At 53.2% G+C, this 20,753-nt stretch overlaps 10 protein-coding genes across 10 annotated transcripts; 6 read left to right on the forward strand and 4 right to left on the reverse strand.

Annotated features, from left to right (window-relative positions):
• Window positions 1-613: 613 nt before the first annotated feature.
• Window positions 614-1,123, reverse strand: PUNSTDRAFT_138201 (uncharacterized protein; the record flags this gene model as incomplete). Its single annotated transcript, XM_007387878.1, has 3 exons — window positions 614-720; window positions 773-865; window positions 925-1,123. 3 exons carry the CDS (start codon window positions 1,121-1,123, stop codon window positions 614-616), a joined length of 399 nt encoding a protein of 132 aa, XP_007387940.1.
• A 1,083-nt stretch (window positions 1,124-2,206) lies between these two features.
• PUNSTDRAFT_47248 (uncharacterized protein) lies at window positions 2,207-2,721 on the reverse strand (the record flags this gene model as incomplete). Its single annotated transcript, XM_007387879.1, has 3 exons — window positions 2,207-2,301; window positions 2,372-2,458; window positions 2,517-2,721. 3 exons carry the CDS (start codon window positions 2,719-2,721, stop codon window positions 2,207-2,209), a joined length of 387 nt encoding a protein of 128 aa, XP_007387941.1.
• Window positions 2,722-5,403: 2,682 nt separating this feature from the next.
• PUNSTDRAFT_29251 (fungal hydrophobin) lies at window positions 5,404-5,842 on the forward strand (the record flags this gene model as incomplete). The annotated part of the gene is made up of 3 exons (XM_007387880.1): window positions 5,404-5,569; window positions 5,630-5,734; window positions 5,808-5,842. Coding segments are annotated over 3 exons (306 nt in total), but the record flags the coding sequence as incomplete, so codon positions are not given.
• A 1,912-nt stretch (window positions 5,843-7,754) lies between these two features.
• On the forward strand, window positions 7,755-8,160 carry PUNSTDRAFT_75337 (fungal hydrophobin; the record flags this gene model as incomplete). The annotated part of the gene is made up of 3 exons (XM_007387881.1): window positions 7,755-7,835; window positions 7,905-8,063; window positions 8,119-8,160. Coding segments are annotated over 3 exons (282 nt in total), but the record flags the coding sequence as incomplete, so codon positions are not given.
• A 317-nt stretch (window positions 8,161-8,477) lies between these two features.
• Window positions 8,478-9,746, forward strand: PUNSTDRAFT_55309 (DUF572-domain-containing protein). The gene is made up of 6 exons (XM_007387882.1): window positions 8,478-8,501; window positions 8,555-8,620; window positions 8,671-8,755; window positions 8,810-8,957; window positions 9,015-9,099; window positions 9,152-9,746. The coding sequence occupies exons 1-6, from the start codon at window positions 8,495-8,497 to the stop codon at window positions 9,688-9,690; spliced, it is 930 nt and encodes a 309-aa protein (XP_007387944.1). The 5' UTR covers window positions 8,478-8,494; the 3' UTR covers window positions 9,691-9,746.
• Window positions 9,747-10,393: 647 nt separating this feature from the next.
• Window positions 10,394-12,517, forward strand: PUNSTDRAFT_107879 (conjugated polyketone reductase C1). The gene is made up of 8 exons (XM_007387883.1): window positions 10,394-10,708; window positions 10,779-11,178; window positions 11,242-11,417; window positions 11,472-11,579; window positions 11,631-11,788; window positions 11,844-12,018; window positions 12,089-12,279; window positions 12,346-12,517. Exons 2-8 carry the CDS (start codon window positions 11,114-11,116, stop codon window positions 12,394-12,396), a joined length of 924 nt encoding a protein of 307 aa, XP_007387945.1. The 5' UTR covers window positions 10,394-10,708; window positions 10,779-11,113; the 3' UTR covers window positions 12,397-12,517.
• A 2,070-nt stretch (window positions 12,518-14,587) lies between these two features.
• Window positions 14,588-15,390, forward strand: PUNSTDRAFT_28912 (kinase-like protein; the record flags this gene model as incomplete). Its single annotated transcript, XM_007387884.1, has 4 exons — window positions 14,588-14,732; window positions 14,778-14,884; window positions 14,946-15,140; window positions 15,193-15,390. Coding segments are annotated over 4 exons (645 nt in total), but the record flags the coding sequence as incomplete, so codon positions are not given.
• Window positions 15,391-15,709: 319 nt separating this feature from the next.
• On the reverse strand, window positions 15,710-16,942 carry PUNSTDRAFT_107881 (SH3-domain-containing protein). The gene is made up of 3 exons (XM_007387885.1): window positions 16,595-16,942; window positions 16,138-16,542; window positions 15,710-16,072 (listed from the first exon to the last, which is right to left on the reverse strand). Exons 1-3 carry the CDS (start codon window positions 16,868-16,870, stop codon window positions 16,004-16,006), a joined length of 750 nt encoding a protein of 249 aa, XP_007387947.1. The 5' UTR covers window positions 16,871-16,942; the 3' UTR covers window positions 15,710-16,003.
• Window positions 16,943-19,297: 2,355 nt separating this feature from the next.
• On the reverse strand, window positions 19,298-19,649 carry PUNSTDRAFT_75726 (peptidase S10 serine carboxypeptidase; the record flags this gene model as incomplete). The annotated part of the gene is made up of 2 exons (XM_007387886.1): window positions 19,298-19,366; window positions 19,419-19,649. 2 exons carry the CDS (start codon window positions 19,647-19,649, stop codon window positions 19,298-19,300), a joined length of 300 nt encoding a protein of 99 aa, XP_007387948.1.
• A 402-nt stretch (window positions 19,650-20,051) lies between these two features.
• On the forward strand, window positions 20,052-20,372 carry PUNSTDRAFT_47252 (uncharacterized protein; the record flags this gene model as incomplete). The annotated part of the gene is made up of 1 exon (XM_007387887.1): window positions 20,052-20,372. One exon carries the CDS (start codon window positions 20,052-20,054, stop codon window positions 20,370-20,372), a length of 321 nt encoding a protein of 106 aa, XP_007387949.1.
• Between the last annotated feature and the right edge of the window lie 381 nt (window positions 20,373-20,753).

Here is a 20,753-nt window from a genome sequence, read left to right on the forward strand (position 1 = left end):
ATTGGTCCATTGTGTGCGGCAATCCTCCGTCGCTGTGATCGTCCGAGTAGGTGAAATGTGTAGGATTGCAGGTACAATCCCATCAAGAGCCTTGCGTCCGCTGTGAGAGTGGGCGTCAATTGAAGTTCGGCGGAACTACAACGGAAGGTATGCATCAAATTTAGGTCATCTTCGTTGTGTATTCTTGACAGAGCATAGCCCGAGTGGCGACCATGCGACTTTGTGTCTTCTGCGAGCATGACGGTGACCGCTGGCAAGGAGGACAAGATCCCACGTGGCCGCGAGCAACGCATTTCTCGACCTGATTCTCACACTTTTTCAAACAATCACACGATCAGTCACTTGTACATTGCGATGATGACCGCGTTGCTGTGTACGCCGGATCGAAAACACACAGGAGCTAATGGAACGTATAACAATCAACACATACATAGCGAAAAAGGGCAACAATATCTACAGCTTCAAGTTGCTACAATATGAAAACTGTTACTACTGCAATTCTTTGTCATGAGCTAGTATACTATGGTCCTCGCACATTGCGGACAGCCATCGAGCTTCCCAGCGCTTCAAGCTTCTCCACTCCAATAGGAGCTTAGCAACAGATGAGGGTCGCTCAAAGGCCCCCCACCACCGGGAGGGAGCCGACGAGGGGGAGGCAATCGATACCAAGCGTGTCAGTGATGGGGTCGAGCAAGCCGAGCCCGCCGAGCAGACCACCGCCTATGACGGCATATGTGAGGAACGTAGGTTTCATATTGTTCGATAAGAATACCATCTGCTGTACTGCTGCAGCACAGAAGGTCCGCGGCGCAGTCGATTTCATCGACGACCGGAGTGCAGCTGAGCCCAATAGGAATCACGGTGCCTGACACAGGTGAGTAGCTCAGTATGCGGTTCGCTATTCGAAAACACCAGCATGCTCACTTGTGACAATTTCGAGCAGGCCGAGGATGGTGGCGATGATATCGTCATCCGATGAGACAGCGCTGGAGCAGCACTGGGCCGTTGTGTCGCTAGCACAGAGAGCATCCTGCCGCTTAGAGAGGTTGGCAGGAGATGCAGCCGCACCGATTGCCAGCGACGAGGTCGCGATCACGAGAACGGAGGAGAGCTTGAAGAGCATAATTGTTGAGACGAGTAGCAAAGGGTTAGAAATCCCGAGATTTGTCGCGATTGCGGACGGCTCCAAGGGGGAACGGGTCTCGTATGGCTCGTATATATCTGGTTGACAACATGAGACCGGTACGTTTCCTGGGCCTGACACTGCCTTGCATCGTGCGCGACAGTGGTTTGCGGCGTGATGCCGGGAGACCGCGACCGGTCATTTAACACACATCGCCGACCAATGCTACACAGATTACACCTGGAACTATGCGGAGGCTACGGTGCCAGACGACACACCAGTTAACACGCCAGTTATCATTGACAGTCTTATGTAGTACGACGACGCATAAGACAGCAGGGTGAGTAGTCAAGAGGGCCGTATTTTGCAAGCATCGGTTGTGAGAAAACTCGTGAGAGCGGCCTATCTCTCGGATCTATTATTACAACCTTCTCTCTCGAACGGACAACTTCCGCCACGTGTTCGGGGTATCCCCGACGGTCTAGATACGTTTAAGATGACCCATCGTGTACAAACATCAATTTAATCAGGCAGGAGTCCATTTAGCAAGTCTATTAACGGAACGATAGAACTTTGGTCCTATTAGATTCCCACAAAACGGCGAGGCGCAACATCTACAGGCACAATCGAGGGAAACCGACGGCTGGTTACCCTATAATAGCTCAAGTCGGAGGGCAAGGAAAGCTTCATAGCGGCCCTCCTACAGTGATGCTGGACACATCGAGGAAAGGCCACATCATAACAGGGGAAGCGATACGAACGAGTTCGCGTATAGAGGAACGATAATGGGTGGATTTTTCTTTTATCTTGTACGGAAGGTTGGCAAAAAAATTCATCTTCGCGCATTAGCGAAGTTTCAATGTAATCGCAAGCCTCGTATCTTCGTTAGATATTCTCGCATGCGGGTAGGGTTTTACTCTCACTTCATCAGACTTAAGCATAGGCAGGGCAATTGTCGTAATTTCATAAGATCGTCAGAATATCGTATATATCATATTCACAACGATATCAACCTCCGTAATCCGGGTTCTGAAGGCGATCTTGCACCGCACAACGTATGAAAAAATTGGTGGTAGCTCATACTCAAAGACCGCCGCTGCCGACGACGGGAAGAGAGCCAGCGAGAGGCAGGCAATTAATGCCGAGTTCACCGGTGACTCCGGTAAGAAGACCTCCAGCTACACCGGCGAGCACGATCAGCTCTCTGAAAGGGTTCTTATTGAGGAGAAGGGAGAAGGAGCCACGTACTAGCTGAAGTGCTGCTGCAGCACAGCAGGTCCCCACTGCAACCGAGCAGGGAGGAGCTGCACCCAAGGCCAACCGGAATGACCGAGCCTAGTAGGGAATGTCAACAGAATAGTTCGTCATCGACCAGCACTACGAAGGTACTGACCTGCTACGGGGAGCTCGCCAAGCAGTCCGAGGATGGTGCTGATGAGTTGGTCACTCGAAGAGGAGGTGCTCGAGCAGCACTGAGACGTCAGGCCGCTGCCGCAGCTTCCCAACTGCCTCTCAGAGAGGTCCGCAGGAGAGGCGACAGCAAGGATGGCAAGCGACGAGCTCGCTAGCACAACGGCAGAGGAGAGCTTGAAGAACATGGTCGTAAGGTACCAGGGTAGCGGGGGCGATTGCAGAAGGAGTCGAAGCTCGAATGCTTGTCGCGACTGCTGACTGCATAGTCTCCGGGGAACTCGTATATATACTGAAGTCCACCCCAAAAAAGGTCACTAAGTTCTTGCTGTAACGTTCCTGGAATCATAGACGAAGATAGTTTGCGGAATGATATGGAAAAACGCGTACTCGCCGGTAGGAGAAACACCTCGATGTTTCGCGGAAATGTAAAGAGCATCCCGCCGCAACGGCAATCTCCCACGTCCCTGAAGTGTTTCGAGTAAGACGACGCTCGTATCGCACGCAGGATGATACTTCGCGGGCAGACATGTGAACAAGATCTCATACACGAATACTTTTTCCGAATCAACAGGTCGGTATAACATCTTCTCTCTCGGACGGACGGCTTCCGACGGTTGTTCCGTATGGTATGATGAGTATGGAAGGGTCTATAATCAAACGAGTCATATCGTCACGCTGGATCAAGTGCGCGGCCACGCGAACTCAGTGCCTGACCTGTGGTTGCCGGCATGCCACATTAAACATAGCGTACGCGAAAGAGCTGTGGTGAAAAGGCTCACAAAGTCACAATGATTCCCAGGATGCTGCGATTGCAGCAGTCGCCTTGCGATGGTATAGATACGAGGGACCAAGCCGCTCTGCCTCGACGTCGCAACTTAGCACTTGCGAAACTGCAGTGATCTGATCTTGTGAATCGGTTCATTCTAGGGTGTGAAAGTACATGGTGGTCCCTCTATCGGAGGTTGGAAAGACAAGGGTTGCCGCAGTCAAGAGAGGTGTGCGATGGTCTTGCAAGAATGGTATGGTGAGAGAAAGGGCTGCCGGGCGTAAGCTCATCGTACCATCGGATATGCGTCCATCGGGTAAGGCCATGGAGAGAAGAACAGCAATTGAATAGCTTGATTGTCGTTTCACTGATCCTCGGCATCGTCCTACATAGTACGGGCGGATATCGGAGGCTGCGGTAAGCGCGGCAGCGAAAATTGCCGTGAGATTTGACGGAGAACCAGTCTAGATGTTGCCGATTACATGCTGCAATCCTCCGTGTAGGATCCATACCGATGCAAGCACGATCGTGATTTGTCGTCGGTAGCGAGGCTAGTAGAACTGCACCAAAGACAAAAGGACGCGAAACTACGATTGATGTGAAGAGTCATCCAGATCTCAGAAAACAAACGAGGGTTCAGGTATAGGTGTCAAGCATAGCTAAAGCGCGGAATAAGCGCAGGCACTGGGTTCGCGACGGACTTGCGCATGCAGGCTTGCACAAGCGGGGAAAGCCGGCGGAACCACGTGGCAGCCGGCATTTGTCTGAGCCGGTTTCCACGGTCAGCCACGCGGTCTCACGATCAACGGCCGTCAGAATCGTCTCCTTGAAAATCGAATTCAAATTTCAACGTCACTTCGTCGATGCCATTTGTCTCAACAGGAGTACTATCGTGCGACCACTAATGCAATGCCGATTGCATTGGGGCTGTATCTTGCTCAATTCTGGCTTAAATCACATGAACATTGTACCAGTAGATAGCGTTAAATGTATAGATACTTACTCCAGCGTTGTGAATATTTCCACCCACAACTCAGCTTGCCAGGACGATGCCGGCGAGGGCTGCTACACCCCCGCCAACTTCACGAGACTGTCACCTGCGGTCACGCCGCGCCGAGCGTGCCGAGTGCTTTTCTCCCACGCTTTGACCGCGTTGCAAGCCGATTCGCGTCAATATTCAAGCTCCGCACGAATTCCGCTCGTCACGTTGAAGCAGTCTCCGGCCTGAATGTACATATGGTCCCGTATAGAGGGTGCAAAATGCGTATCGGGATCAATAGATGAGTTAAAAAGATGCTAAAGAATGTCCAGAAATATTTCTGTGATTTTTGGTAGCTCGATCCCCCGAAGCGAGGCTGTAGGATCAAGGCGACCTGACGTTTGAGGACCATTGCACGACGATGATGAATTTCTGTAGCCTCCCACACAGGAGTGTTCACCTTGCGCTTTGTTATGTGCATTATATAGATGCATGTGGTGCTGTTGATTTTTTCTGGGAGCCTAAAAACGAGCCGTTGAGCTATGGCAGTGGACTGAATCCAAAGATTGCATTAGTGGTCCATATTGCATTAGTGGTCCCACGATAGTACCTTCTCCAAGTTCTCATTGCTCTCACTCGCACTGGAAGTGCATGATCACGGTCCTGCTGTATCGTCGCATGAATCGTTCTGTCAACCGCGATCGGACTAGAGCGAGGTTAGATTTTCCTCGGTGACGCCGGGAAAACATGTCGGGCTCTTCAACCTCTTCTCTGGTGTCAGTGCACTCCAAATGCACGTTCTATGACCTCGGCTGTATGACAGCTTGTCGCGAACTGTGATTAAGTTCTCCGACATAGGAGAAAGAAGCGCGGGGATGCCCGTCGGCAGTGGTATGTCTCGGATGTCTTAGTTTCAGTATGCTTCCCTCACGATACGTTCTGGCTCACAGCGAAGGAGGGCGCGACATGCATCCAAGTTTTTCTGCAGCGCTCTGGCGGGTATAAAGCCTTGTGGAGTTCAGCGACATGCATCCAGCAACAGCTACAACCACTCGTGCTACACAGCCCTCTCGACTCTCCTCATCCACCAAATTCACAATGTTCAAGCTCTCTGTTGCTGTCCTCTTCGCGGCTTCGTCGCTGGCCATCTTCGCCGTTGCCTCCCCGGCCGCGCTCGTCGCTCGCCAGAACTGCGACACCGGCTCTGTCCAGTGCTGCAACACCCTCACCAACTCGACCGATCCATCCACTAGCGCCATCCTTGGCCTCATTGGCGCCGTCGTCTCCGGTTCGTAAAGCATACCCCGCAATTTTGATCAAATCATAGCTAATCTCTCTCGTTCTCCAGGCGTCGACGTCCCGATCGGTCTCGAGTGCAACCCGATCACTGTTATCGGCGCTGGGGCCAACGGCTGCAGCGCCAGCCCCGTTTGCTGTGAGAACACCAACGATGGTATGTCGTTTCAAACATTTATGCATACATGACCGTCGCTGATCCAGAATCATAGCCACCGGCGTCCTCTCAGGTCTCGTCGGCATCGGCTGTGTTCCCGTTGATGTTACTGCCTAAACGCTGCCCTAAACGCATTTCGTGCTCGATTCACCTGCATCGCTGCTCCTTAATCATTGCATACTTTCTCAAAGACCCCTTTCCTAACACTCTTTCGTATTTCGCGCTCCAGACATTTGATAGTATACCCATAATCTGTATGTCTGCACACCATTGATAGTGAACAGCGCGCTTTTGCACCTTCGTGCACCATGAGCGAACCGTTGAGATCCAAACTTAGCATCGCGTTCGCGGAAGCCCGTACCACGCGGTGCCGTCGTAATTAGGTAAGCATCAATAGATTTGATTTTCGAAGGAAGCGCTTCGAGCTACGAAATGCCTCCTTTCACCTACCTACCACCGCCTGCTCGCACGGATATGTATCACGGCGTCAGCATTTGTCCGCGCTTTCCTCGTGTCTCCTGCGGCCATCCAACCAGAGACTGGCCGAACCGGTCGGCTCTGTTCGTTCCTCATTTGAGACATTCCGTCGAGGGCAAGTTCCATCCTCGCCTCGGCGGAATTGTGTCTGATGCGCAAATTACCGCGTGTCGCTTGTTGCCGTTCCCTGTGACGAGACTAATTATTCGACTACTTCGTAATGCTCGACGAGGCAAAAGGCTATCCGTCTAATCATTCTGCAGACCACCTGCGGCGAATGTTGACCATGCGGTGATTAATATGAAGGCGTTCTATACCAGGGCGCTCCAAAATCGCTCGGAAACCTCTCCGCAGCGATCTTTGCTAACCTGACGTGATCGATGCTGGGACGCTACTCTGGAGATCGCCAAAACCACTCATCCTGCGCTGATCGGATCCTCGTACTTAGGTTGCGTACTTCCCATTTGGAAACGTATCGAGACAGCGTGCGCTAAATCACCACGTTGAATGGTACTTGGCGTGCAGTGAATCGCCCGAAAACAGGGACAGTCGTCCTATCCTTCGGGACGTACACGCGTTATGGCAACCACCACGCCAACGGTCGGTATTAATGGGCCTATTCCCGCTTCCGCGTAATCAACGGCGCGGCCGGTCTTCAAGCTTCAATGTATCCCATTCGTCTCTGTTCCGGAGGTTCTGCATCCGTTGATTCATCTTGTTCGTCGGGAACTTCGGTAACGGGGCTAGAACGGAGTTCACTGATTGGAAATTGTGACGCATCATGCACTAGGATATCTACTCGACGGACTTGCCTATCACGAACAAAGCGATAGTCCTCGAGCGATGTATCGTACAGACCAAAGAAACCACCTGGAAGGCATCAGCGATGTGTATAGCGAGTGAGTAAATACATTATTCTCGTCTGGTGACTCTGACGAAGGCAAACACTCCACTTACATTACAGGAAGAAGACGGGCAGCAGGTCTTCACCCCCGTTCCTGAGAGCCCGAGCGCGCTTTCGATGCCCAGTGACATCAGGCGTACGTCAGGCGGGGTGCCGTCCTGTCAGAGCTGCAGGGCCCAATTTCAGCCAACGATGCTCGACACCTCAATTTCACCTAACGGTGCCCTGTTTCCGATCGCTAACACTCCTCACCGGCGTGTTCGAATCAGGAAGAATTACGTTGTTCCTGCGCATGGCGACGAGCTCCACCGCCCTAGTCCTCCATCGGCCGCGCCGCTGTCTTGACGTGCATGTGCGTGTGTTCATTTGCGAGGGGGTTGCGAAAGGTATAAAGCGAGGGACGAAGGCAGCGAGAAATCTTCAGTCCAAAGGATCCCGTCTCGCAGCGAAAGCACCTACACCTACCCAAGCCCCTTTCAGCATGTTCGCTCGTATCCAGACCGGTTTCGTTGCTCTCGTCGCTTTCAGTGTCCTTGCTGCCGCCGCTCCCGGTGGTGGTAGCGCCCCTACCACAACTGTCACAGTGGTATGTACCTTCTGGACGCGCCGCTGCATTATTGTCCTTAATGCTTCAATTACGTTCAGACTGCCGTGCCTACGGCCACGACCGCCAGCCAATGCAACACCGGGTCCATTCAGTGCTGCAACTCCGTCCAGAATGTATGCAATCGCGATCAGGCAATGCCTGACCTTGAGAAGTTCCGTAGCTGACTGTGCATCGTTACCAAGGCATCCAGCTCTAATTCCAACTTTCTGCTCGGCTTGTTGGGAATCGTCGTGTCTGGGGTTGACGCGCTGGTTGGTATCACATGCTCCCCCATCACAGTCATTGGTCTTGGCAACAGCGGCTGCTCTGCCAACCCCGTTTGTTGTGAGAATAACAGCTTCGTGCGTTTTCTTTTTAACTTTCGTGAATTGCACGGTACTCATGGCCTATCCTCAGGGCGGCCTCATCTCTCTTGGCTGTGTTCCGATCACTTTGTGATTGTATTGCTGAGCACATTGGAGAGATGCCAATCCCCGAGTGTTAGTACTGTGTGCTGGTAGCAATATGCTGTAACTACGGACTCTTCATGTGACCTCAAATTGCACCGTAATACTTTCGCGCCGGGATCAGCTTAATACAACTGTGCCGCAATCGCCGAGACCATGCTTGAGCTGCGGCGCGTAATTGCCTTTCTGGGTATCTTACAGCCACCGCCAAGGGTTGGCTGTGTACCAGCACGTGGGGCATCCGGGAAGCGCCCGTCGGCTCTCACTTCTCCGACGACGGCACGTCGCCCGGTGCTGGTAGTTCATTCGCTTGTCGCTCTTCAAAGATGCAAGGTACATCAGTGTATATTTTTGTGTGCTTCGTCATCTTAGAGACACACCAACAGGCTTCAACAAGTATTACCCGCCGGATTACGACCCGCAGAAACACAGTAGCTTGAATGCTTACAGAGGTATGTGGATCGTTGCGAAGGACGCAAGCTTGTCTTACGACTCGCCGCAGGAAAACATGCCCTTGGAGATAGGGCCCGCAAGATCGACCAAGGCATTCTGATCACCCGTTTTGAGCTCCCCTTCAACATCTGGTGGTAAGCTCGCATACTTCCTCTAGGACCTATCCCACCCCATTGATCGTCGCTCAGCGGAACATGCAACAACCACATCGGCATGGGCGTGCGTTACAACGCCGAGAAGAAGAAGATCGGCAATTACTATTCCACGCCGATATTCTCGTTCCGATGTAAATGCCACCTGTGCGATGGATGGTTTGAGATACAGACGGATCCGAAGGTGCGTTATAATAACGCTCCGACAGCGAATGGGACTTCATCGTTGACTCTCGCGCAGAACACGCGATACGTCGTCGTCTCCGGCGCCAGGCAGAAGGACGAGGAGTGGGATCCGGAGGAGAATGGTGGATATGCGATCCATGGTACGTGGCCTACCAGTTCTTCTTCATCGAAAGACCTGGCCATTTCCTACAGACACCGAAGCTGCCGGTCCCTCTGATCCACTTGCGGCTCTCGAGAAGACGACGGACGCGAAGAACCACGTGGCGAAGGTGCAATTACCACGGCTCGAAGCCCTACAAGCCGTCTCGGAGGCGACAAACGCAGACCCCTATGCGCACTCTCAGCGCATGCGCAAGCGCCTGCGAGAGGAGAAGAAGGTCGAGAAGGCGAAGACAGCTGTGGACGACGCGATTAAGAACAAATACTCGCTCCCGTCCGAGCTGACGCTCATTCGAGACGACGAGGAGAGCGCGAAGGCGGCGAAGGATGAATGGGAGGCGGCGAAGCGGGAGGTGGCGGAGAGGGAGAGTGCGAAGAGGCGGAAGCTCGTCGAAGCAGGGAACATGGTGCCGATCCTTCCAGGGACGACGACCTTTGCAAGGTCTACGGTCGCAAGCTCGGGCCTAGGGAAACGATCCTCCGGTGCGATTTCAGGTGTCGATGCGCTCAAGGCACGAATATTGCAGAACACTGCTCGACAGAGTTTAGCGCGACCGAAACCGCAACCCTGACCATTTCGAAAGTCTGTTTTTTTTAACACCACGATCTGCCGCACTGTATCATCAATGCATGGGGTAACGCATAACTGTACCGGTATCAGTTGTAATCAATTTAGACCTTGAGTAGAATAATCCTGAGCTTGAGGATGGGGGTGTGAACTCCTACGTAATCATCATAGCGTTGAGCCATTCTTACTTGCACCTCCGACATCCCCGCTCTACCAGCATCATGCGGGCCATATCCATCGGCGCTAGGCCGGCATGGCGGGCAACTGGAGGAACGCATGCCCCCAGCAGGCGTGACCGCACACAATCAAATACGGAAACATTCGGAATCGCTTGCTTTGCGACCTTCCGCCCCATCACCTCGCCATAGATCTTGAACTTGCTGGAAAACGCTTATTCGTACAGAAGGACGATGAAAGGCGGCAGCGAAAGTCTGTTGAACGCGCCATAATATCCGCGAAGCAGTTGCTCAATGGTCTATGTACTAAGCTCTTCAACCGGGATATCGTGAAACGGGCCATATTGGCGGCCGTCAGTCATTTGCCGATGGTTTGCGACGAAAAGGCACGTCCTGTTTGATTACAATTGTGCGACGTCGTTGCTTGACCCTGCTTTCCGCTTCACAGAATGCTCGCCACATCTTCGTCCCTTCCATTGCCCGCAATGGCTCTCTGTCTCTCGCCGCCACAACTGTCACCACCAAGTCTCGCGAACGGCAGGATCAATGACAGACCACATCAGGGCTCAAATCCCGACACCACTTGGCTGATCGCCAGTGGCCACCGTGCCTTCGTTTCGTCTTCACTCCACACATTCCGTGATTTGCATACTCGAGCGAGAGGCTTCGCTGGGTGTTATCTCGCGCTCGACACTTCTCAATTCCAAGCCGGATCCAAAGTCATCAAAAGTTGGAGGATATATCAGAGGGCTGGCGTGCAGCACCCTCAGACCTGGACCGGCGCGAACAACTCGTACACGGGATCGCCTCCGCGCCTTCGAAGCATTGCACCCATCAATCTGATAGGTACGTAATCACGAGGTGAAAGTGGATAAGGCCTGAACTCTAACAAGCCTATCAAACTGATCAACGTCAGAATTCTCCACCACACTTTTGTGTTCACCCCTGCCACATTTCGTACTCCGTCAATCTCCGACGAGTTGCTATTATCGTGCTGCCTGCCACACACTGCACTCGTCCGACCCACCACGATCCGTCGACCCACGTATACTCGACATCGCCTGGACTCGCGTTCTTCGTCAGCATCGGACAGATCGGGCCGGAAGGCGCGATTCGCGACCCTTCTCAGCCCATTGCTCCCCCAGATGATGCCCCGCACGATAAGATATTATGACGTAGCCCATCAGCATACGAGTGATAACTACTCGTACCTTTGACCCGGGGTCGAGTCGGTAGAGGACCGAAATCATCATGGCCCACATCTCCACCACATTCAAGTTGCTCGATGGCGCTGAGATCCCTTGGTTGGCCTGGGGGTGAGTGCGCATTGACACATACCGGATCATCCTTCGGGATATATGCTGAATGCGTCAATCCAGCACTGGCAGTGGCAAGGCAAGGACCGACCCCGTGGGGTTCGGGAAGCTGGTCATCGAGGCGGGGTTGAGGCACATCGACACCGCGCAGGGATACGACAACGAGAAGGAGACCGGAGAGTTCGTCGCCGAGGCCGCGTCTTCGGTGCCTCGGGAGAAGATTTGGATCACCTCCAAGCGTATGTCGATATTCCATCGCGTCGTGTGATCGTGCTGACGACGATCATTCGCAGTCTCGCACAAGGGTGAAGATCCTGTGCCGGTTTCTGAGATTCGTCAGAGTGTCGCGGAAACCACCGAACGTTTGGGCACAGTGCCAGATCTCTTCCTAATCCACAATCGTGAGTAGCTCGCTCCCCTGACAGCGGCGAGTGCTTATGAAGGCCGTTCAGCTTTCGTTCCTCCTGCGGGCGACTTGGTGGCTGCATGGAAGGAGTTGGAGGCCTTGAAGGACGAAGGAAAGCTGAAGTCAATCGGCGTCAGCAACTTCCGCCCCCAGGATCTCGAGCTCATCCTCGCGAACGCGAAACATAAGCCAGTTGCGAACCAGGTTCGTCTGAGGTCTGTGATCAATGCTCGAGAATGGGGTCCTGACGATGGCCCAGATCGAATATCATCCATATGTGCTCACGCACCTGGAACCCGTGCTGGCCATTCATGAGCAGCATGGCATTGTTGTCGAAGCCTTCGGGCCCCTCGTGCCATTGATCAAGCACCCGAACGGAGGGCCGATCAAGCCCATTTTGGAGCGGATCGCCGCCAGATTGTCGAAGGAAAGCGGTAAGTGTCGGATTTCAAACAGCTTCGGTGTGTAGCAGTAATGAATCCTCACTGATCTCACTTCAAACAGGGCAAGCCGTAGATGCTGCAACTGTCTTATTGCTCTGGACGAAGGCAATGGGCGTAGTCGCAGTCTCCAGCAGCGGAAACGCTGACAACATCAAACGACTTGCCGCTACGTACACCTCGCCCCTGCATCTCACTTCGGAAGAGGTCAAGGAGATATCGGACGTCGGTCGCACGGTACACTTCAGGCACTATGTGAGTGACTCTCGAGGACTACATGGTACCTAAACAAGGAGCTAATGCGTGGTCGAAAACACTCAGACCGAGCACATGGAAGTTGACTTCCCTCTGCCCAATCTACCCTCTCAATGAGAACGAGATTTCGGTCCAAGGATAACGGAAGTGTAATAACGAATGTATCGTAGGTTGCGACGTTTTTACGACACGAATTCAAGAACCGCGAATGCCAGCGTGGCAATTTGCCAGTAAAGCGCATAATCTGAAGTGCCAACTCATCCTCTCCTCCGTCACCTTCGCTTCCCCGTGCCGCAGTGAACCGGACCGTACTATGCCAACTTATGTTTGGTGGTCTGTGCATACATATCGGATTTCTTACGATCTCTAAGTACACCAAGAGAAGTCGTATGCGCCTCGAATTTCCTTTCCAGCTAGACCGGACACGTGGCAACTCGAACTCCCGCTACATCCTCTCGAGCTTCACTCGTTCAATCGTTCAATCATTCTCCACTTCTTACAATTCATTGAAAAACATCATCACCTCCTGTCGACCGTATTCATATCGACTGGTTGAGCAAGATTCCGGTGCCGTGACATGTGGTCGATGGCTGTGGCAGCGGGACAAGCTGTAGCAAGTGGTACCTGTGCCTGTCAAGACTTGCGGCATAAGTACAGCTCAAGCGCTCAAGTTCCGACTCTCAGACGGCTCGGTCTTCTTCCTCGTCGCTTAACTACCCTCGGACGAAGACAGTTTTTTTCAAGGCACCCGTTGCAAATGCCGGACTTCGGCGCATGGGCGCATATGGATGTCGCGACTGTCGACCCCCTCATGCAAACACGACAGGAATCGCATCAATCGGCCATTTTCCTAAGTAATATATCGTCTCCCGTTCTCTCTCACCAAGGCTGGGACGGTTTTCGACTTCAACCCCTCGAGGAAGCTTTGCAATCTTACAACAGCAGTGATGGACCGTGTCGACCTTCCGCATCAGTCGAGCTGCAAGATGCACATGAATCCATGACCACTGTAGATGGTAACGTTAAAATCCGTGTGAAGGAAGAGCCAACAGACAATTGGCCAATCTTCAAAGGTGAAAAGTATTTTTGACCCTCTTGGAGTACGCCAACTGAATTTTACGCGCTTCAGCCGTATCCTATCACCGTGCGGAGGGTGGCAAAGAGAATATTCGTCACCATGACCACCCGCGTTCATCCGTGCTCACTCCCTTGAAACTCGAGGCGAATGTAGAAAACATTTTTATGAGCGAGGACGTCATGCCCAAAGGTGCTCTACCCGCAACCATCAGATGGTCACTTCACTTATTATACTTAGGTCCGTCAAGTACGAAGCAATATGTTATGAACATCATATTGGGTTGCTGTTTTCCAACTCGTGCTTGTTATGTGAGCACAGACATGCTTCTTAATATCATAGCATTCACTAGAACGTACTACTGCTTCCTTGTGTTGGCCTAGAATCTAGCAAGCGCTATCAGATATGCGGTTGCAGCGTTTGCCGAGGACGAACTAGATGATGCAAAGCTCGTAATGTGTGTGGCTTTATACTCGCTGGTTCTCCCTGGGTTTACTCATTAAGTCGTTCAGACACCTACAACAACTCCAAGAGTACAGCACGCAAAGTAAATCGGACGATCTCCTCTTTAATCTCGTCAATTATCACCGTTTCCAAACATGGCTGCTATCAGTGCGGATGATTCCTCTCAACTGAACTTAGTCTGATCGACTGCCGACAGTTGAGCATGGAGCTTCAGCTAGGAACCGACACCAGTATTACAGACTCCGTTGCAGCTGATGACTTGGAAGTTCTACGGCGTATGAAGGTCCTGATAACGTCCACGGAATGGCATCCGCTTGTGTTTTCTCTTCGAGGAGATCAAGCAGATTCATTCCTCAATCTGCTGCAAGAAGTAACCTTTGATAGGCAATCGTGATTGCAGCATACTCATTGCTCATTGATAGCTGTTGGACTGCTCTGGGCCGTTCTTGCATCTGCGCGGCAAATATGGGGCGATGAAATGCCCCGACCATGTCGAACTCCTGGGGATGACTCGTCAGATACTATACAAGCTGTCAATCACGAGCGGTATTGTCCCTTCCTCCCTATACCTCAAGCGAATATGCGCGTCGTCTACGGATAAGCCGATCGGTTTAGGAGCGCACGCTGATGTGTATGGCGGCGTGTATGATGATCAGCCAGTTGTATTGAAACGTTTGCGGATGTTCTGGCAGGTCGCCGATGTGAGAATGTACCACAAGGTAATTATCATCGACGCTCCAAAGCATACCGAGCTCATTGCCCCAGATGCTCTGCCGAGAAGCTCTATCGTGGCGTCAGCTCAGACATTCGCGCATAGTCCCGTTTCTGGGGCTTGACCAAGACGTACACTCACCTTGCATCTGCATGGTTTCTCCCTGCATGCCAGGAGGGAATCTTCTCGATCTTGTGAAGCGTGAACGCTGGAAATCGGACATTATATCACCGGTATGACCGGCAGTTCTCCGTTGCGAGAGATTATCTAACATATCCATGCAGCTGGTTGACACTCTCGAGGGGCTCCGCTTTCTTCATAGCGAAGGATATATTCATGGTGATCTCCGCGCGGTGGGTTCATTGGTCTTTTGATTCTAAGATTTTCTGTTGTTCTCATGAGATTATCATGTAGGCCAACGTGCTCTTGGACGCGGACGGTCACGCTTGCCTTGCTGACTTTGGATTGATCAGTTTCCTCGAGGGTGCAGACCAATCTACCATGTGTGGCGGAAATCCTCGATGGATGGCTCCGGAGCTGGTCATTAGTGACAATTTTCAACGTACCCGAGCAAGTGACATGTATTCTTTCGGCTGTGTTTGCCTTGAGGTGAGATGCATATCATCGTATCCGCGATGTGGCTCTGACTTAAAATCGGCAGATAATCACGCTACAGCCGCCTTTCCCGGAAATGCGGATTCCCTCTGCTATTATTCGGGCCCTGATGGAAGGGAGACGACCAATCCGCCCCGCGAACAAGCAATGCATCGTTCCGGTTCTACATGAGAACCTATGGAAGATCGTTGAGTCTTGCTGGAATGCAAATCCCGGAGATCGCCCATCAGCATCTCAAGCTCTTGAGATTCTAACCGAACTTCAGCAATCCCAAAATCATCATGCACTGCTGGAAACCGCGAATGAGTTGGGCGGCAGCGACTCCAGTGCTGGAATACTATCTCCATCAACTGAAGGCGGTATCAATGACTGTTTCATTTACGGTCCAGAGCCTTTGGCAGTGCCGGCAGCATCGCGAGATGGCGATCCAAATCCGGAGCTGCTGTATGGCATGCGCTCTTCGGACAAAGTTGACGAGCAACGAGATTGGTTCCGAAGCGGTTCCTCATGGGCTGGTCTGCTGAATCACTCGCTGATATCACGCAGGAGCTCCTGCGATTGGGCGTCAGGCGAGGCCGAATCCTGATTTCGTCGCTCCGCATAGTGGAGAATGCGCATATAAAGATGTACTCGAATGTAACAAGACCAGCTGCCTTGTTTTCGAATGCTTAATCCGAGAGCAAAGAGCCGCGACAATGAAACGACTAGGAACCAAGCGATCACGATACCCGCATACGTTATCGGCTACCAGGTGACACCCTGACCCGAGAACGAACCCGGGATATACAAAGAGGAAACAGCAGATAGATCAAAACACAGTCGTGCTCCAGAGGAAGTTCCGATACGGTTGATACGGCTCAGAAGATGGCGCGTACGAGTCCGCTGCCGACCGCAAACCCGGCACCGCCTGCGGCCGAGTGAGCCATCTGCGAGTACAAATACACAAGGCTTGTTGAGTCTCTTGACCTGTACACAATACGGACGGACTGACCGTGTTCCCGAGTGCACCGTACTTGCTCTTCTTCTTGTCCTGGCCTGGCGCCTCCTGCAGCCCTACCGAGTTGGTCTGGGGAGTTCCGGCGCTGGGCGGGAGGTCCGAACCATGAAGCGCGGCCCCAAACGGCTTGTAAGGCGCCTTCTCCCTCGGCGCGCCAACCTGCCCGGATTCGTAAGGTGGCGCAGGTGGCGCGTGGAGTACGATGGGAGGCGCGGGTCCCGAGTAGGCGCGCACGGGCGGCAGGTTGCGGGCGGGAAGCGCAGACTCGGCGATCTTCACAACGTAGTTGGACGGGAAGAGGCCGGTCTTGCCGCGGTGCTTGCCCGTCCACCAGTCCTCGTTCGTCTCGGCGACGATTTCGATGATCTCCCCCGCGGAGAAGGACAGGTCTTTAGGTTCCTATTTACATGGTCAATCTATTGCGAGAGGTGGAAAGGATCGCTGTACTCACAGAACCGTCCTCGTTGTATCCCCAGGTTGCTTTCGCCTTTACGACGGTCGCCGTGGGCGTCTGCGGTACCGAGCGCGTAGACGTCGTAGACGCGATGGGGACCGACCCGCTGCTTGACGCCCTCGCAATAGCCCCATTTGTCTTCGGGAGCTTGGCGCGAATCGCCGACGCATCGATGGCAGTTATATAGTTCTGTTGCACAAGAAATTCGATATTCGACTCCATCTGCGCTACGACGTGCGCGAGGAGGGCTTGTTCCGCTGGTGTCGCAGCCATAACGTCGATTATCGAGTAGAACGCGCCCGGGAGAGTGAAGGTGAGTGTGAGGTGAGTGTTAGTGGTCAACAAAGGATATCCATCATGCTGCGACTTTCGAAGGGAGGGTGGCACAAGAATCACCAAGGCACCCGATGGGATTACGGACGAGCGCATATTATGCACAGCTTCAGTACACGTGGTGAGGAAGCGAGGATGGCGCTTCCCGTGGGCCTCTCCGGGCTTGAATCTCTCATGAGCCAGCAGCACAACTGGGATTTCACATTCACATACTGACAGAATGTTTGATTAAAGGCACAGCAGACTTTCGAAACCATTTCGTCAGTGTCCCATACGCCTAGTCATACATCTTAAATACGCCTTTTACAGCCAAATCTTCTCTCTAGTTTGAAACTTCAGCTTCATTAATGTCCATCTGCCGAAACCTCTCCAATGCGTCTTTAGATGCATACTGAGTGCCCGACAGAGTCCACTTCAACTTGATGTTGAAAGCCTTCTGCCTCTCCAGCGATAAGCGCTCACATTCCTCGACCAGCTCGAGGGAGGCGCGTTCTCCGGCGACTATTCGCATATGGATCTGACGCAGTCTTGGAAGAAGATTGGGGAGTAGGTGTGATGGCGAGAGCAGGAGCGGGAGGATCATTTCGCACGTATATACGTCTGTAATTCGAAGTTCAATGGCGTTTCCGCAGAGCTCGAGGAAGCGTTTGACGAGCGGGATGTGATCGAGTCTAGCATCCACCGAGACTGACACGAGCTCGTCGAGGCGAAGCTGGCGCATAAAGTCCAGCGAAGGTTCCCATTCATGTTGGATTGACAGGTTGAGGAGCGGATCATCACCGGGGATGTCGTAGAGCGTTGCATATGCGCGAAGCTGACGTGCGCTAGACCATCCACGGTAGAAAAGGCGCTGCACGATGGGGCCTTTACCGCTGCATGTGCAATGGTTCTCGAGAAACGCAGACAAAGTATTAAAATCCGAAGGCTGGACAGAGTCGGAAAGGACCAGTGATATTTTGGCCGTCGAGGGGACCTTGATATGCCGGAGCATGTCACATATACACGCGCCAGGGCCCGATAGCTCCAGGTTAATTAGTTGGCGTAATCTTGCGGGCTCTGTACGCGCTACCGATGGTATATTCAAGCGATCGCTTCGTCTTGCTGCCACGTCAATAACGAGACTGTGCAAGGAGGGCATTGATTCCAGCGCCGTGACCAGTTCTTGGCCAGAAGGACAACAAGCGAGAGGCAACTGGCGCAACTCCAGGCTTGTCAGTCCTCGGACGAGTGTGTCGTGGTGCAGCATCTGCCACTTGAAATATATACATTCGAGGCGGAGATGGCACATCTTGGGGGCATACAAGTCTAGGAAGCGATCCGGCAACGCGATCCGAACGTTGTAGAGTCCGGGAGCTGTGATATCGCACTTTTCCAGAAGTGGAGCGCGAGCTGTGAGTATTTCCTCGTTCTTCGTAATGTAGGGCTCGTGCTGCAAGATAAGGACCCGGATCCGCTCCACATGCTTCAGAGCGTCCAGACTACCCGTATGATCGATGTCCTCCCGCATTCCACGGGTTACCCTGAAGAAGAGCGGCGCATCTTTCGACCGTGTAAGGAACGTCCGAGTCAATTCGGGCGTAGCGCACGGCACAGTTGTCCAAAGGGCGGCGGCGCCTAGAGCGACTTGACGCCAGTGTCGGCACACTCGAGTGAAGACGTGGCTGGTAGGAAATGTGGGTTTCGACTCGGGATCTGGCAAACAATCGCGAAAGATCGACGCAAGGGTCTCTGCGGGGAGCCACGCGACAAGCGAAAGCTCATTTCGACGTTCACGAAGTTGGCGTGCTTGCTCCAAGAGGTGTTTGGCCTGATCCAGTAATGTCTCGATCTCGTTGTCGATCTGCCGCTGGGTCTCTTCCAGGTAGTGAACGCCCGCGCGAGCAGCACTAGAGTCAAGAGTTTGATCAAGTTGAAGTCAGGTATATAGTCACTCACACGAATGGCAACATCAGGACAAGATAAAGAAGCCACTCGCTCAGGGCTGACTGGCAGTTGAAGGACGATAGGTTCGCTCGATATCGCTTGGACTGAGTAGAGATAGCGAACAAACGCGCTGCTGTGTCTTCGCCACCACCGCGCCACGTGGTTGCGCCTGCTCGGCACATTGACACCGGGGCGACGGGGTGTCTACTGCCTTGACCCAGTCGAACCAAGTGCTCAATGCTCCTGCTCATAGTCCAGTACATAGAACGAAGCAAAACTAGCGAAACCCGTCTACGTGATTATTGATCCGATGCCCTTCATTTGCATGGACCTCTGATTTATTTTGTTGTAAATGCCTCGGCTTCGCCAGCACATGAAGGTCTCTTCATCATCCAAAGAATGGCAGTAAAGAAAAACCGCCCTGCCGCATACCATTCCCCACCCTCAGAGCGAGGTCCCCTCCAACCACCGATTTAACATCGCCAGCGTCTCCTTAGGCTTATCGTGCGGAGCCTTGACCGATGTCTCTTCAACCATTTCTCCTTCAATCAAGAAGACAACTCACCATGTGCCCAGCGCCCACGACAGTTGCGAACGTCAGCCCGCCGAACTCCCGTACCCGGCCCGCCTTGCCGCCCTCGACCTCCCAACTCCTGAACTTGGATTCTGCGAAGCCCGCCTGGCCCGTCCACTCCAGGTTGAGGGCCACGTTGAGGTTTCCGAGCCAGTTGCAGGTCACGTCGTACTCGCCGACATACATCAGTACCTGCTCACTTGCGGAGTCAGCATCGCTCATGATGCGATGAAGGACAAAGAGGAACGGGCCTTGATACCGCGTTCGAGCAACATTTGATGCGCGGTGCTGCTGCTTCGGCGGGGCAGGTTTCGGAGCCGGCCGACCGTCCTGAGTGCGGGGTCGGGTGCAGCGGGGTTGAACGCGGCGCGCTTCCCGTCGTGGTGGGTTAGCGGGGCTGATGGTCTACACGTTCGTCGGAAACTCTGCCGTTACATACCCGGGTAGGGAGGCGATATGTAGGTGTTTGCATGCCCCTCTGAGCAGACCTTCAGTACCTGGGCGCAAACGTTGTTGATGTGCCGGGGTGCGACGCCGAGTTGAAGCTTGAAGCTTTGAACGTCGACGTACGACAAGCAGAGAACGTGCAACGCATGCGCCCGTGATGTTCCGGAAGGCGGTGTCATGCTACGCGCGCGAGGAGCGGTGAGCCGACCCGCTTCCCGAGTCGCAGAGAGCGTTCGTCGATTGAAGATGTTCGCGGTGACGGAGGGAGAAAGGGAGGGCTTTAATATGATCAAGAAGGTACCGAAGGCGACATTCCATGAGGGATACGAGACGTGGCTGGTTACAGAGGCGAAGACGATCTTGAAGGAGTGCATGGGATCCCGGGCGTTGTTGGAGTTGGAGGAGGAGATGGTGTCGTCGGTCAAGAAGGTGCCGAAGGTCAAGAAAGGGCCGCCGGTCGAGGTGGTGCAAGAAAACAAAGGGTTCATGCGACCCTGACAGATTCGGTTGGCAGTCCATCGTCGGCGGGGTCAATGGGGGAGGTTCGTTGTGCTTTCACTGGCTGAGAAGATAGGCGATTCCTGTGTAGCAGAGACTATAAGATGCATTTCGAGATGTCATCTTCGAGTCTTTGTACGTCTGTGGAGAATGGATCGTGGTTGCCGCACACCACGCGCCTGCGAGAAGCATCAGAAGTCGGCGGATGAGACAGTAGCATACTTCACATTGGAATCGCGAGCCACGGGTGGCCTGAACAAGGGACATTAATAACTCACAAGCCGATTGCAGGGCGTCAATAGATCTGAGCCATTAAAAATTGCCGACTTCGTCCAAGAACCGATTCACCGGCACAGAGCAGATGAAGATGCATATGTGCGC

The sequence above is a fragment of the Punctularia strigosozonata genome, assembly GCF_000264995.1.
Source record: "Punctularia strigosozonata HHB-11173 SS5 unplaced genomic scaffold PUNSTscaffold_15, whole genome shotgun sequence".
Taxonomy (NCBI): domain Eukaryota; kingdom Fungi; phylum Basidiomycota; class Agaricomycetes; order Corticiales; family Punctulariaceae; genus Punctularia; species Punctularia strigosozonata.